We start from the raw sequence: 14,477 nt of genomic DNA on the forward strand, positions 1-14,477 counted from the left end.
GCAAGGGCCCAGCTGCGGGAAGACTGGCAGCAACAGGTTCAGATATGCATCTTTGTTACGGGTGACACACAGCGCAGGGAAATATTGATGTCTGACTCTGAATACAATAGTACAGTTTAATTGTAGCACATAACTCATACCTGTCTCTGCCACCACCACTGTCTTTGCTTCAGTATCTGTCTTCAGTTCTCTCTCCCTCCCTCTCTCTCTCTCTCTTTCTCTCTCTCTCTCTCTCTCTCTTTCCAGTATCTATCTCTCTCTCTCTCTCTTTCCAGTATCTCTCTCCCTCTCTCTCCAGTATCTCTCTCTCTCTCTCTCTCTCTCTCTCTCTCTCTCTCTCTCTCTCTCTCTCTCCAGTATCTCTCTCTCTCTCTCTCTCTCTCTCTCTCTCTAGTATATCTCCCTCTCTCTCTCTTTCTCTCTCTCTCTCTCCCTCTCCCTCTGTCCCTCATTCTCTCTCCACTGTCAACACTTTAAAATGGAAATGTCACCAATCTGTTTTCTCAGCAGGTGCTCTGTGCTGATAGCACTGCTTTAACTCTCCCCCCCTCTTCTTGTGTCCCTGTAGATGGCGAATGACAGCACTGAGACCAGCGAGGCCGGCGAAGATGAGGAGGAGCATGAGGCGGACAATGACAACAAGGAGCGCATGCCCTTCATCCAGTGACACTCCCGTCCCCCTCCTCCGCCATCCAGCACTACCCTGCATGGGACCAGAGGTATCAATCCCAGGTTCAGAAAGTAAAAACCCTGCCATCGTTTTGATCCAACAAGCTCTGAATCAGCAGATGCTCTTTAGACATTTTCTCAATGAGCTCTCAAGACAGGTAGGCCAGTTACTCAAGTCACTCACTGGGGTGCATTTCTTGAAACAATCGTTGCTAGCTACATTAGCTACTTTTTTTGCAATGCGATTTGCCATTGGTAACTACTACCGAAGTTGTTAACTGGCTAACAACTACACTTTCGAGAAATGCACCTCTGTGTTGGAAGGAAACAGTGGCAGGTTTTTTATTAATTTATTTCTGAATCGGATTTTTGACCCCTCTGACTGGGACCAGTAAAGCACCAGTGCTACTAGAGACTACTCCAGGACCTAATCTACACTCCCATGAATCCATGCTGTTGTACAGTGTGTGAGTGTGAATGTATGTGTGCGTGCACGTGTGTGTGAGTGTATGCTTTGTCTGTATGAGTGCGTGTCTGTCTGTGTGTGCTTGTGTAGTAGTAGTAGTCGTGTAGTCAACCAATTTCACCATGTGACTTGTTTGAAAGTGAAAATGAGGATTAAAAAAAGCAAGTGTAACAAAAGTGCCATTCCCCAAATCAGTGTTGAAATATTATATTTCTGTTGTGCTAGTGTGGTTTGCAGTTTTGTTTGGTGTCTGGCGTGTGCAGTGCCAGTTCAAGATATGGATCAATTTAATCAAATTGATTGAGTTGGCAAGTGAAAAGATGGGTAGAATGAACATGTTTTAAAATACGTCATGGAAAGGATGGCAGTGCTCTGTTTGACTCCTATGAGAAGATTGTGAAATTATATGGCATAGGAATCTATTGTTTGTTTATGCATCACAGTATTTAGCACTCCGTTCTGCCATATTACACTTTGAAATGTACATTTCCACAGGTGTGTTTCTTCAGTACCGCCTTAATTTACATTGCAAACCCAGAGTAGATTTTACATAATATGTATGTGTCTTTTTTATTGTGGTTATCTCTTTTTTGTGTCATTGGAAGTTTTTTTTGGTTTTGATTAGCTAATGTTAAAGGGCAACCTCCCTGCCCCTTGCCCTCTGTGGGGAATCAGCCAATGGGGATGGATAGCAGGGAGTGATATGTCTCTGTTCCTTTGCACTGTGGCATGTGTGTGATAAGACGTGTCCTGTTTACTGTACCCTCTGGTGCCTGTGCATGTAGTGCCACACACAGAAATGGCCTGCGCCATTTTCACATTGTGACAAGCTCATGGAAAAACTGCTAGAACATTCCACGTGTGTGAAGCAAGAGTATTTTCATCGACCAAGTCAGCTCTATTTGTGCAAGACTTGCCGTCTGCAAGGTCTGTGTGAAATACACAGGCTATTCATATATTCAGTGTACTATAGTATACACCATATGTGCACATACATATACAGTGTTGCAGTATTACTCACCAAGGGTCACACTATAAGTTTAGTACATCACAACGTCTTAATTGTAATTTAGGGGTGTCAAGTTAACCTATTCATGTTTAAATAGTAAGGATTACCTCAAATACAGTATGTAGAATCACAAGAGTACACTGCTATTGGTTTCACTGAAAAAAGTTCTCTCCTAATGACGCATTTGAAATCAGGAAAATTTTAAATTACTTTCACATACCACCTAAGTTTTGGATGAGTTACTGAACTCTTATAGTAATTAAAAGAAAAAACTGAAGTTATTAAATAGGTTTCAGGTCCAAAGGTGCAGATAAAGATAAAATATATATGAGTGGATCTTCGCTCAGTTTGCTTGTAGTACTGTAGGCATATATTTTGTTTGTGTGAGACAGTGAACATGTGTAATTTTTGTTTTGTCAGACTCCGTAATCCGTTTGCCTTAAAAAAAAAAAAAGGTTATTAGCCCTGTATGTCTATTCCATAGGAAGTGTCTGGTTGAGAATAGATGAGGAAAAACAGTCAAACGTGCGTTAATGTTGACTTGTGTTCTGCCTTGCATTTGTTTGTAGACATCCTGTTCCTTTCACCTTAATAAATGGATCCGCAGAGCAAACGAGGCACACTGTGGTGTTTTATTGCTGGAGTGGGCGTGATGTGACCTTGGACAGTTTAAAGATACAGTATTTATTTTTCTGTTGTGCACTGTATGTGTGCAGTTCACAGATTCTGTCAGTGTGCACTCTGACAAAGAGGTGCTAATGCAGGAATGAGAATGTTAAAACAGGTCTTGGCTCCATGCCCTTGTTTCATCTTATTTTCCTCCCTTGCAGAGCACAATTTTAATTTTAGTTTATTACCTCTCCCCCTTCATAAACTGTTCTTTTTAATTCTAGATTGTGGTTAATTGCAATTTGAATCTCATTGGTGGAGCACTTTGGAAAGAGGTTCAATAAATAACACTGTATGAGTCATCCACAGCTGGTGATGTGTGCTCAACAAATCACTTCTGCGGGTTGAGGTGCCATGAATTTCATGCCGTAAAATGACTCTGTCCTTGTCAGGGTGACTAAGTACTGCCAGGTGGCATACAATATTATATGCGACACAGGTTTTATAATAACAAATTTAACTGAAGGCTCTCATAAGCCCCACAGCTTTAGTATTTATTATGTCATAACTTGGAGGCTCTGAAAAGTTGCTCGAGTCTGAGTCTCCTTTTTCTGTCAGAGATACTTTGCACACACCTCCCTCCTTCCAAATCAAAACTAGAGATGCTAAAAATAGCCTTCTCCACAGGGGTCGGCCTCCACTGCAAATATATATTTTTCTCTTTTTAAAAAAATACAGAAACAGAAATCCTATATATATATATAGGCACCACAGGAGTACCTATTTATAAGACTGGAACACGCTTGTATAATAAAATGGCTCAATTATTAATTTAACCAATTTACTGTTGCTGAAAATTGCCCAGCGATGCCCAAATTTGCCTATAATTGCATAAATATGCTCCTGGGTGAAGTGATTACTATGCATGGTATTTGTTATTAATGGTATGTTAGAATACCAGTCATAGTTACTTTGCTGTGTTTTGGAGTGGAGGTTCCTGCAACGTGTACCAAGTTGCCAAATATATATCACAGTGTTATAAAATAGGCTTCAGAGCTGCAGAGAGCTGAGCGAGCTGTCTGTTTGCTGTACTTGCACATCATGTAACAGGGTGGCAGTCAATGAATCTGAAGCTTGTTTGGGCCAATGAATGGGGGGAAAACTACTAAATGAGCAGGCACCCTAGTGCAGGTAAATATTTATGAATGGGCAGAAACAGGGCGAGGATTGTTCTGCCTTCGTCCCAGGTATTCTAATCCCTCTTGATGACTCAAGGGGGCACACACACAGGCCCTACACTGTGGACCAATGGCATGCCAGGCCTACTCTCAGCAAACCTGCAAGCCCCCACCTATTTGGAAAGACGTCTGTACTTCCCGTGTTTGGAGAGAAAGAGAGGAGAGTCTATACGGGTGTTGGGGAGCTTCTTTCAGAGGTATAAACTAGTCAGCTTGTCTTGTGGCGCCAGACTCCTATGTGTACAACCATGGTGCACCCAAAGCTGCTGCTTCTCCTCCTGGTCCTCTGTACTGTCTTGCTCCAGCGTGGGGATGGAAGGCCCAATCGCTCCAGGAAACAAGCCCCAGGTCGGCAGAGAGGTAACACGCATGACACCGTAGAGAGGTAGGACAGATACACTTTCAAGGGTGGGTGCCATGATAAGTTGGACTCCCATAATGCACGCCGTACCACCAGTGGCACGCTGTAATAGTCATTGAAAGGTTAATGAGTCAAGTCAAGTCAAGTCAGCTTTCATTGTCAGTTTCTTCATATGCGCAGGTCATACAAGGACATTTTACCAACTGTAATAAAAATCCAAACAGAGTTTAAAACATTTAACAGACAACTGAAACACTGGCTGAAGGAAAACCAAAAATGTAATCATAACACACAATAGTTAACACACATACATGCACACACAGCATATATAGGTCACCCTCATCATCTTGTTTTTTTTTCTTAATGCACAAGGCTTTTATATTATAGGGAGCATGTTTCAAGTTGGCTTATTGTTGTCTTGTATACTGTATTGTACAATGGTACTTTTAGATGATTTATATGTTTTATTAGAGTAGGTAGCCTGATCAGGGACTGAGGTTGCAAATTAGCTATCTAGCTATAAACCTTCCATGTATTCACATCTGCAAGTCGTGTCATGGCTCTGCCATGTCATGTTTCTAACAATGTGCACTGCATTGTCCCTGCCAAATAAACTACAAATAAAAAAAATAAAATACGTTCTATCTCTTTTACCATGAAAGGACATAGACATACATGGGACTGACATTTACAGACATTTATCAAAGTGCAAGACAGGACAAGTAACAGTGATGGTCCAATACCCATAAAGTGATGATGTAATGAATAATACTGAGCATTTAACATTAGTGAGTGACAGTGATGGACCAGTAATAACCAGTAACAATAAGTGATGGAGTAATAAATAGCAATTAACATTTAACTTTGAATATTTAACAATAGAAGACATAATATAATAACAATAATTACGATGTTATTACTCTTCTATGACATAACAGAGGGCCTTTAGTAATGCACTACGACTCAGCACTAACAGCACATTTATAACTCTGTGTTTTAACGGGTTGAGACTACAGTGGGCTGTACAATAGGCCCATTTATTTATACATTGCCAAGGAATCAAGAAGATCTTTCAGTGCTACAGGAGTTATAAGCTTAGTATATGAGTTTATTTTGCTACTTTGTCCAGTTTCTGTCTTTCTCTCTCTTGTGTTCCTTGAGAAAAGCAGATGATGAAGACATGAAGGCACAGATAGACAAACTGTGGCTAGAGGTCAACTCCCTGAAGGAGATGCAGGCGCTACAAACAGGTGAGGGGTTGTGTATCATCATCCCACTTTTGAAAAGTGGAACTTTTAGGCTTACATTCTCGTTTTGTTCCTTTAAAACTGCTATATTCGCAATACATGTGCGATGAAGAAGATCACTCTCCCTCACACAACCAGCAACATCTAGCATTGACTATTCAAAGCGGCAAATTTGTATAGATCATATAATGGACTGTTTGTGTTCCCGACAGCAGGAAACAGCAATGTCACATGATTAACATGCAAAACTAATTGGAATTGAATATAACATTTCTACAAATTGATTTTGAAGTGTAAAATAACTGAATTTATTTTCAAAATGAGCACACTGTATTGAGGTTGATTTTTGGTTAAATCCCTTTACATATGTCTATCCACCAGAGGTCACCAAACCTCAGTGTAAAGCCTGAAAGCCATATAAAGGCGAAGTACGTATGCTATAGATGGGTTCTCAGTGTTTGTAAACACGATGTTATGAGGAGGGGCAAGACATTGGCAGCCAACCATGTGCGCTATTTCTTTTGACCGACAGCGGTTTGCAACAATCAGAGGTTGAGTTGTGCGCAGATAGTTTCGCACAGTCAGGTTATAAACAAAATTCAGAATCCATGTATATTAGGGGCAGGGGTCAACATGTGATCTGACTATGTGTACTCTTATAAATTATTCTAAATAATATAAGACACTTAGAATAGGTGACGTAGTGTATATTGTGTTCCCTCAGGGGACATGTATTCAGAATATCCAATCATGGTCCATAGGTCTAAATTAAGGTATCTCATTGTGATTCTCAATACAGTCTGAACTAAAACATAAAATATTGAAAATCTTTGGTCAGTAAACATATCTCTTCACTGATCTGCCCACTTTTGTTAATGCCATCGCCTACTTTTATATGATGACTTGAGAGTAACATTCAACTTTTTATTGCTTAAATGGTTATGTCTTTGTTCCTAGTTTGTCTGCGTGGATACAAAGTACACAGAAAGTGTTACCTGGCCATCGAAGAGCCCAAACACTACCATGAGGCCAATGAAGACTGTATTGCTCAAGGTGGTACACTCGCCACGCCTCGCGACATCCAAGAGAACAATGAACTGAAAGAGTATGCCAAGAGGAGCTCTCCGGGGTCCAAGGATTTCTGGATTGGTGTGACAGACATTGTTAAGGAGGGACAGTATGTGGATGTCAACAGCATTCCTGTCACATTCTTCAACTGGGACAAGTCTAAAAAGCAACCAACAGGTGGCAAGAGAGAGAGTTGCGTCACCATTTCCCTGCCCGCACAGGGCAGGTGGCATGATGAAGTCTGTCGCAGTCAGAAGAAGTACATTTGTGAATACGTAATTCCTTAGTGTATTGCCAACAAAGAGTGCATATTTTTCCATCAAACCTGTCAAAAATAAGAAAATATACTGACTTGTTTGAACATATTTGTGTAGTCTGTCCAGTGTTTTTATGTATGGAAATGTTATTTCCCTCTGTGCTATGAATGTTTTTTCCCCCCTTAAATACAGTTCTTCTTGAGTGGCCCCAGAAATGAAATATTAGCCTAAAGCATGTAGGCCAGGGGTATTCAATTAAAAGTCATTGAGGGCCATTTGTTCAAATTCCTTCCAGTAAAGGGGCCGAATATATAATCTGCAAAACCGTGAGCAGCCCGGTGTCCAAGGTTAGGGTGCGAAACAAGCGGATAACTTTCAGGCCAGAACACATAGGTTATTCACTTTTCTATTTCTTAGAAGCCTTATGATAGTCTTTTTTTAATCAGACTTTTTAAGAGAGGATATCACACTCGTGTGAATGCAGGAAAGATATATCCCCAACCTGAAGTGTTGGTGATTGCAAATTAAGCACAGCCACAGATGGCACGTTTTCATTTTGTTCAGACCTTGTGGAAGGCCAGAGCCTTGCCATCCAAGGGCCGCGTCTGTGACCCAGGGCCTCAATATGAATAGCCCTGATGTAGACTATGAACCAAAGAATTGGCCAGTTTGGAAAGAGACGGTTTAATGAGGAGGAGGAGGGGGAGGGGGAGGAGGAGGAGGGTTGCATTATTATTATTACTGTATTATTATTTGTATTAATATTATTATTATTATTATTATTATTATTATTAGTAGTAGTAGTAGTAGTAGTAGTAGTAGTATTAATAGTAGTAGTATTAATAGTATTATTATGTTGTTGTTATTATTATGGATGGACAGGTAATGTGAGGACGCGAGATGTTTCGGAAGTGACGCAGGTCTGCGAAATGAGTTCTCGCGAAACTGACGAACGGCCATTTTTACCCCCATTGATTACTGTTTGTGCATAGGTGGTGTAACTGAAAAGAAAGTGTCTGCGATTAGTTTGATTGCAAGTTTTTATTTTTTCAATTTGACTTTGATATCCATCTGGATTGAACCAAACAGAAATGATGTTTCTGTACAAGGTCACCGCTCCACACAATTCCTGTTGACATCCGATTTAGGGTAGATGTCCGTATAAACTGTCGCCCAAATGGAAATGGTGCCCAGCGAAGAAAACCAGCTCGTAGCCAAAGAGGTGAGATTATCACTTACAAACAGTTACCGGTTTTGGCAGCAACTGCCCCTCGTTGCTTTTCTTGAATTGTTACTCAGGACGGACCGAAACAACAAACGAAATAAGGGGGAACTTTAACATTGTCCATGGTGCAAATGAAACCTAAGAACTAAAGGCAAATTTGCCTGCTAGCAAATGTTAGCTGTCTGAAGCCACAGCTTCTTAGCAGGACCGCTAGTAGCATCAAGCTAGCGATATAACGCAATAACGCTGATAAACAAAATAACTCACGAAACATTAATCTGTAGTCGTTGGTTGAGATACAGACTGAATGTGTTGTCTTAATCGGAAGAGGCGAGGGTGGTGAAACAGAAAATGTACAGTTGTCAACTTTGATCTTTCAATAGTTTTGTGCTAGCTTCAGCACATAGCCTGATACCTTCCCAAGTAGCCAGTATGTAGCTTGTTTGCTACATGCTAGATACATTGAAGCTAACAAACGCCTAGCTAAACATTGAGAAAGCCATTTTAATCCACCTTATTTAAATACACGTGAGCTCAATCCTGGCAGTGTTGAATCGAGTCATTGTTGAAGAAGGGATTTCACGCGACTGTAGTGTGTCCATCAGCTGTGTATTGGGAAGAAAATCTAACGATAACGGATGTTATTCGAGGTTGTAGTGAGGAGTTGAAAGGCGACATTTGCATGACAACGGTATAGTTTAACAGTCGCAGCTTTTAAGTGGGGAGTCACCGCTGCCAACTCATGCCAAACCATCCTGTTGGGCCTTCATGGGTAAGATTCGGACTGGTGACAAAGTTGGTTATTTCCCTGCCAAAAATGCATCAGGAAAGACAGCCGTGACAGCAGAACGCTGGGTCAGTTAGCCACCAGGTATTTTGTGCTTCGATAGCTAGCATTGCATCTCGGTTACGGCATGTTATCACTTACAATTGCATTGTTTTAATTTTAGACGAACCTTGATTGAAATCAGCAATTGGGCTGAAAACAACCGCACGTGTACAAAATACGTCCAAGTTTCGTAACAGACAAGAGAGTGACGGAAGCAGCAGAGACGGCGTCATTGCACGAAGGAGGGGAAAATGGCAACAAACATCGTCGGTCTTTGTTACTCAGCGCTAGACAATCACGTTCAGTCCTAGCTGGTGAAAATGTTGTTGATGTATTTTGACCTGTCATTCTTCCTGGAAAGCTGAGTCGGTGACACAACATTTAGGCCACCCAAAACAACCAGATCAACGACCGAACAGTACCAGTGTTGCCCAAAGTCCTCAACCGATTTAGTATTTCTAAAATTAAATATAACTAGATTGCCATATTTTCCTCCAGTGCAGAAATAAGACACATTTAGGTAATTTTTAGATGTGCTAGAGTTGGCCTATTCTCAAAAGCGGTTGTCATTGCTCATCATGGAACCATGGGGAACCAACATGTATTGGTTTGCTCTAATGTTCGTCTTTTTTAGTGTAGTCTGCTTTGTCCATACATACATGCCGTACTAAGGAAAGTGGATATCACTTTTTTACAAAATACTTTGAGAAGGCCACATTTGGAGTCAATGCTCCAGTTTGCCAAATGATTTTCTCCAGAGAAGCATGCCTGCCTGCAAGTGGCAGGTTGAGAGGTGAGCACACACTAGCAGAATCTCACAAAGTGTCACCAGAGCTAGTAAGATTCTGTATCCTCTCTGGTGTCACCATGTGATTTGAAGCCAGGTCTAGGGTTTGATGCATTACGTTATAACATTACATTATATTTATCAGATGTTTTTATGCAGAACAACATTCTCCAAATGCTCATTTATTCTAATACCTGGTTCTTAGCGAATTCAAGCCTATGCTGATGGCCTGGGAATCAGTTATGCCTAAAACTTTTAATACCATGTTATTACATTTCACATTTAGATAGTTTTACCTGAAACTTGCTACGAAACAGTGTTCATTTGCGCAAATTATCAGTTTCTTGAAGGTGTCAACTGTCAAGTCTGAACTCTGAACTGATGGCTTGGGGGACTTTATGGGTTAAGCTTAGTGTCACTGCCATGTGGGGCTGGCTGTGGTGGAGGCTCTGAGGAGCCCTGGATGTGCTTTTCAGTAGACCACCTGCTCGCTGCTGTTAAAGGCGTTTTGACAGTGAGCTTGGTCTGCTGCTGCTGTTGGGGCCAGTTGTCTTCCCAGAGGTATTTTTGTTTCAGATTATTCCCAGCGTACTCGCCAGCCTCTGGATGCTACTGTGCATATTTGTTTCCGCAAGTTCAATTTTCACAGCTTTTCACAATATACAGGAATCCAGTTTGTCAATTTACTCAGTCTCTAATAGACTGTCCAAGTCATTTTACATGAGGAAGTGAAAGCTGTATTCTGTATCAACTTCTCCTTTTAGTGCTCTCACGCACTGCAACAGACTTTCAAGACTAGGTGTTGTTGAAAGTGATTTCTTTGTAATATGATAGTGTTCCTTATTTATTTACAATTCACCCAATTTTGAATAGTTTAATAAGCCCTCATAACTCCTACTCCAGACTGTACTCCAGCACTGTGACTTATTCAGACTGTACTAGACGAAGGACTATGTCCATTTGGCTACACTAGGCCATCAAAGTAGCCTACTTCCCAGGGCACGTCAGTGCTTTGTTATATGATGACGTCTGTGCTGTCAGTAGTGATTTGTTCTTTGGCAGCAGTCAGCTGACATTCTGGAATCACACGAGCGGACTGAAATTCATGTTCTTAGAGTAGACGGGTCATTTGGAAGTGGATTTTCAAGCTGTTTGACATGCACAAAAAAATGATACCCTGTGCCAACCAGTGGTCCCTGTTCAGATGACACCCACCCCACCCCCTTTTTCTTTGAGCTGTCGAAGCGTAGTGAGATAACTGTCGTCCGCATGTCAGGACCTCGCGATATTATCCCCTGATAAAAATACCCGCCTAAGCTGATAATGCCCCCACCATGCATCCACATCTCGGGGAGTTAGTTTAGACCTGTCAGATTTAGCCAAGATTGCCAAGATTCCTTTTCCCTTCATCCTTTATCTCCCCAACCTCCTCTCCCTTGTGTTAGCGAGCTTGTCAGTAAAAATTCACCTGCGAAAGAATTCCCACTGTGTTGTGGCATTTAGAGTCTGTGGGCAGGGCTAGCAAACAGGGGTGACTGTGTAACACATCTTTTTTCCTTTGTAACACTTCAAAAAGAAATAAACAGCTAAACGAAAACCCTCAGTCATGTTTGTTTGGCTCCAGGGGCTGTTTTGGAGTTGCAGACAAAGCATTTTTCAGGAAATGAAGCAGAGGTACTCCAAGGTAGCTCCTGCTTACTTGCTCGCATTGAATAGTTTTGTGGTGTGTGTGTGTGTGTGTGTGGGGGGGGTGTTTGTGTACGCATTGCAAGAGTGAAAGACTGACAGAGGCCTTTTTTTACTACATGCCTGTGCATGCCGAGTTGACCCCAGAGTGTTTGTTTGGGTGGTGTGTCCTTTCTCACTAACCTTTGACCGGCTGCTACATTTTCACTTTTTGCCAAACTGAACAGAGACAGGTGGATATTGCACCACGAAGGAAGAGCCTGCTAGAGCTGTTGGGAAGATATTGTTGTGGGTGTAGTCTATCAATAGCCTGCCAGACGACACGACAGCAAAACACAAACACGGTGTCATCCTGCCAAGCTATTGCTTAACTTAAGTGATCCCCATCCTCCTCCCTGTCCTGGTTGTTTGTCTCCAGGCTTAACACATAACCAAAGTAACAACATGCCCGGGGCCGCGCTTAATCGCTCCCATAGATTTAATGTAATGACCTTTTGACCCAGCTGGGCACCCTTCAAGTTACGTTCATTTACCTAAGGAAGACCCAGTTGGCTTGAAACGTTGCGTGTCAAATTAGGCCTGGGTCAAAGATTGATTCAAATCGTGAATCGAGTTGGAAACTCAAATGGATCTGAAGCATCTGACGATTTTTTTTTTTTTGTGATCAACTTTTTATTGCTTTTATGGGGGGAGGGGACATCTGACGATTTTTTTAAATATATATAATCCTCTATCCCATACAGTTTATTTTGCATGCAGATCATACAGTGCACACTCATTTTGTTAAGTTACAATTACTGCAGTGCAGACTTTGCTACGGTTCAAAAGTTTGTTGATATTTTATATCAAAATGAATGTATATGTTGATGATGTATAAGGAGCAGCTATTTTGTTTTAAATAGGAGGTGGGGTAGGGGTGAATCGATTCGAATCATGAATTGGATTTTTTAGCGAAAAAATGGAAAGACTTTTTTTTTTAAGGGTGAGCCGCCCAGCCCTATGTCAAATGTGTGACTGACGACTGAAGCAAGTGTGTGATTACATGTTGTTGTGTCTGTGGTTGGGTTGAGTCTCTACCCCGCTAGTCTTCAGTGTCGTTTGTCCTCATAAGGAACATTTTTGACAGGAAATGAGGCATGAAACCCAAGATATGTGGTTATCTGCTATTGACAAGTGTGGATGAGCAGCATACCACCTCTACTTACCCAACAAACACTTTCCACTATCTCGCCACCGCAACATCCAGAAACGTGTCACTTGACATAGTTCTTGGAAATTGTGCGGCCTGTAGATATTTATTGGCATCAGTCATTTGAGCAGTGTGTTGCTGTGTGACTGTGTGCTGTGCTCTTGCTGATGACAATGGACCCTTGGCTGCCGCGCTGAAGGAGAGGACCCTCAGCCACTTGGAGGAATGGAGTGGAGAACAAAGACCTTTTTCAGCAAAAGATATTTATTTCTTGGTGACTGAGCAGCAGCAGAGCTGGCTGGCGTTGTTCCTAAATCACATTGGATACGTTTTGCAGCGCTGTGCCTTGTGTTTGTCGGCGTCTTGCGTTTGTGTGTGTGTGTGTGTGCGTGGTGTGGTGCGCGTGTGGAAAGTTTTCAGCAGGTGTTCTTCACAAACAGGCTTGCCAGTGTCTGCAGTGTCCTAGCATGAGTGCTCGGTTACTGATTTTGATGACGAGATGCGCTTTGGCTGTGTTTAATTCCACACAGACTGCCTGATGGGCCTCCTCCTCCTCCTCTTTTCTCCTAGGTGTAGGGAGCCTTTAAGGCGCTGATTTTGAAGCCGTGTCTTTGGAGTGCTTCATGTAACAAGGTCTGGAGGAGGTCATATTAACACTGCACTGCACTGCACTAGTGGCCTGCCCCAGTTTTCATGTGCAGGTCTTGCCTGCTCTTTGATGGTATGCTCATGTTTGAAGAGTTTTTTTTGTGGTTGGTGGAACGTGTGGTTGACCAAGTGCATTTGTCCTCTGAGCATTTTCAGAGGCGTAGGAGGAGGACTTATTTCATAGAAACCATGCTAACAAAATAACATGTCCTCCTGGCCTGCAAACAATATTACTGCTATGATATGGATTTTTTTTACCTGTATGCGCCTGTTCCATTTTAGCTCGTCTGTGTGTGTGTGTGTGTGTGGGGGGGGGGGCATTTGTGCATGCGTGCTTGCTTGTTTGATTTTCATTTATTAATGTTTTCTTTTATTTATCCATCCCAAGCAGATCGAATGTGCCGCTGAGGAGCCCCGCGTGCTGTGTATCGTCCAGGATACGACCAATGCCAAGACGGTGACGGAGCGGCTGACCCTCAACCTGCCGGCCTCCACAGCCCTCTCCAAGCTCTTCGAGGATGTGGCCCACAAGGCCGGCTACGTGAACGGCACCTTCGACCTGGCCTGGGGCAGCACTGGGGCGGACATGGTGAGCAATGCAGCTTGACATTAACGTTTTTTTTTTCTTTGGTTAAACAGCCACTGTGGCTAGTGGTTATACTGAGTGTCCAGTCATTCAGCCTTTCCACTAACCACGTTTTTGTTGTTTCTATTCCCTTCACTCAGATATGTTTAAGATCTGTAGATGACGTTCCAAACAGCCTGATTTCTAAAACTACCACAACAATACAATAGTGTTAATGTGCATTACAGGTAGCAGTGAGTAACAAATGGATTTAGCGCACAGACTGAAGCCTTCTGTAAGATGGTGTCTAGCCTCAGTGGGTGGAGCGACAAGGGCAACGTTTTTAAACGGCATCATAATGTTTACTGATTGACTACAAGGCTCTCTCCACGGTGCTTAAAAGTGGTGTGTGTGTGTGTGTGTGGTGTGTGGGGGTCATGAGTGTGCTGTTTTTTGCCGACATCACATGCTAATCCTGCAGCTGACCCAGAGCACAGGTGCGGGCGCTGGAGTTAGCGCTCTGAGTAGGTCAGTGGATTAGACCTGCTTCCACGTCCCTGCCTGCTTGCCACTCTCCGCACAGCCTATCATCCAGGCAGGACAACCATGAGCCATGGAAACTTT

The 14,477-nt window shown here is 42.4% G+C and overlaps 3 protein-coding genes across 7 annotated transcripts in view; all 3 read left to right on the forward strand.

Moving 5' to 3' along the window:
• Positions 1 to 2,754, forward strand: part of vat1l (vesicle amine transport 1-like) — a 28,235-nt gene extending 25,481 nt beyond the window's left edge. Inside the window, exon 9 of the mRNA XM_063188036.1 lies at positions 569 to 2,754. Within this exon, the coding sequence (XP_063044106.1) occupies positions 569 to 667 (99 nt within the window). The 3' untranslated portion in view covers positions 668 to 2,754. The remainder of the gene's footprint in view (positions 1 to 568) is intronic.
• Positions 2,755 to 4,177: 1,423 nt separating this feature from the next.
• clec3a (C-type lectin domain family 3, member A) lies at positions 4,178 to 7,032 on the forward strand. The gene is made up of 3 exons (XM_063188141.1): positions 4,178 to 4,339; positions 5,522 to 5,602; positions 6,557 to 7,032. Exons 1-3 carry the CDS (start codon positions 4,228 to 4,230, stop codon positions 6,952 to 6,954), a joined length of 591 nt encoding a protein of 196 aa, XP_063044211.1. The 5' UTR covers positions 4,178 to 4,227; the 3' UTR covers positions 6,955 to 7,032.
• Positions 7,033 to 7,908: 876 nt separating this feature from the next.
• usp47 (ubiquitin specific peptidase 47) overlaps positions 7,909 to 14,477 on the forward strand; it is a 39,965-nt gene continuing 33,396 nt past the window's right edge. For 2 of the 5 annotated variants that reach the window (XM_063187810.1, XM_063187812.1), the window contains exons 1-3: positions 7,909 to 8,146; positions 11,390 to 11,449; positions 13,677 to 13,877. In XM_063187810.1, the coding sequence (XP_063043880.1) occupies positions 8,102 to 8,146; positions 11,390 to 11,449; positions 13,677 to 13,877 (306 nt within the window). In that variant the 5' untranslated portion in view covers positions 7,909 to 8,101. The remainder of the gene's footprint in view (positions 8,147 to 11,389; positions 11,450 to 13,676; positions 13,878 to 14,477) is intronic. The other 3 variants (XM_063187811.1, XM_063187813.1, XM_063187814.1) reach the window with 3 other exon arrangements.

Source organism: Engraulis encrasicolus, chromosome 22 (assembly GCF_034702125.1).
Source record: "Engraulis encrasicolus isolate BLACKSEA-1 chromosome 22, IST_EnEncr_1.0, whole genome shotgun sequence".
NCBI lineage: Eukaryota > Metazoa > Chordata > Actinopteri > Clupeiformes > Engraulidae > Engraulis > Engraulis encrasicolus.

Excerpts from the sequence above, each read along its gene's own strand:
- clec3a (XM_063188141.1), top strand. The coding sequence starts at position 4,228 with ATGTGTACAACCATGGTGCACCCAAAGCTGCTGCTTCTCCTCCTGGTC. Across the intron at positions 4,340-5,521 it reads CTCCAGGAAACAAGCCCCAG|ATGATGAAGACATGAAGGCA; the intron begins GTCGGCAGAGAG and ends TGAGAAAAGCAG. Across the intron at positions 5,603-6,556 it reads GATGCAGGCGCTACAAACAG|TTTGTCTGCGTGGATACAAA; the intron begins GTGAGGGGTTGT and ends CTTTGTTCCTAG.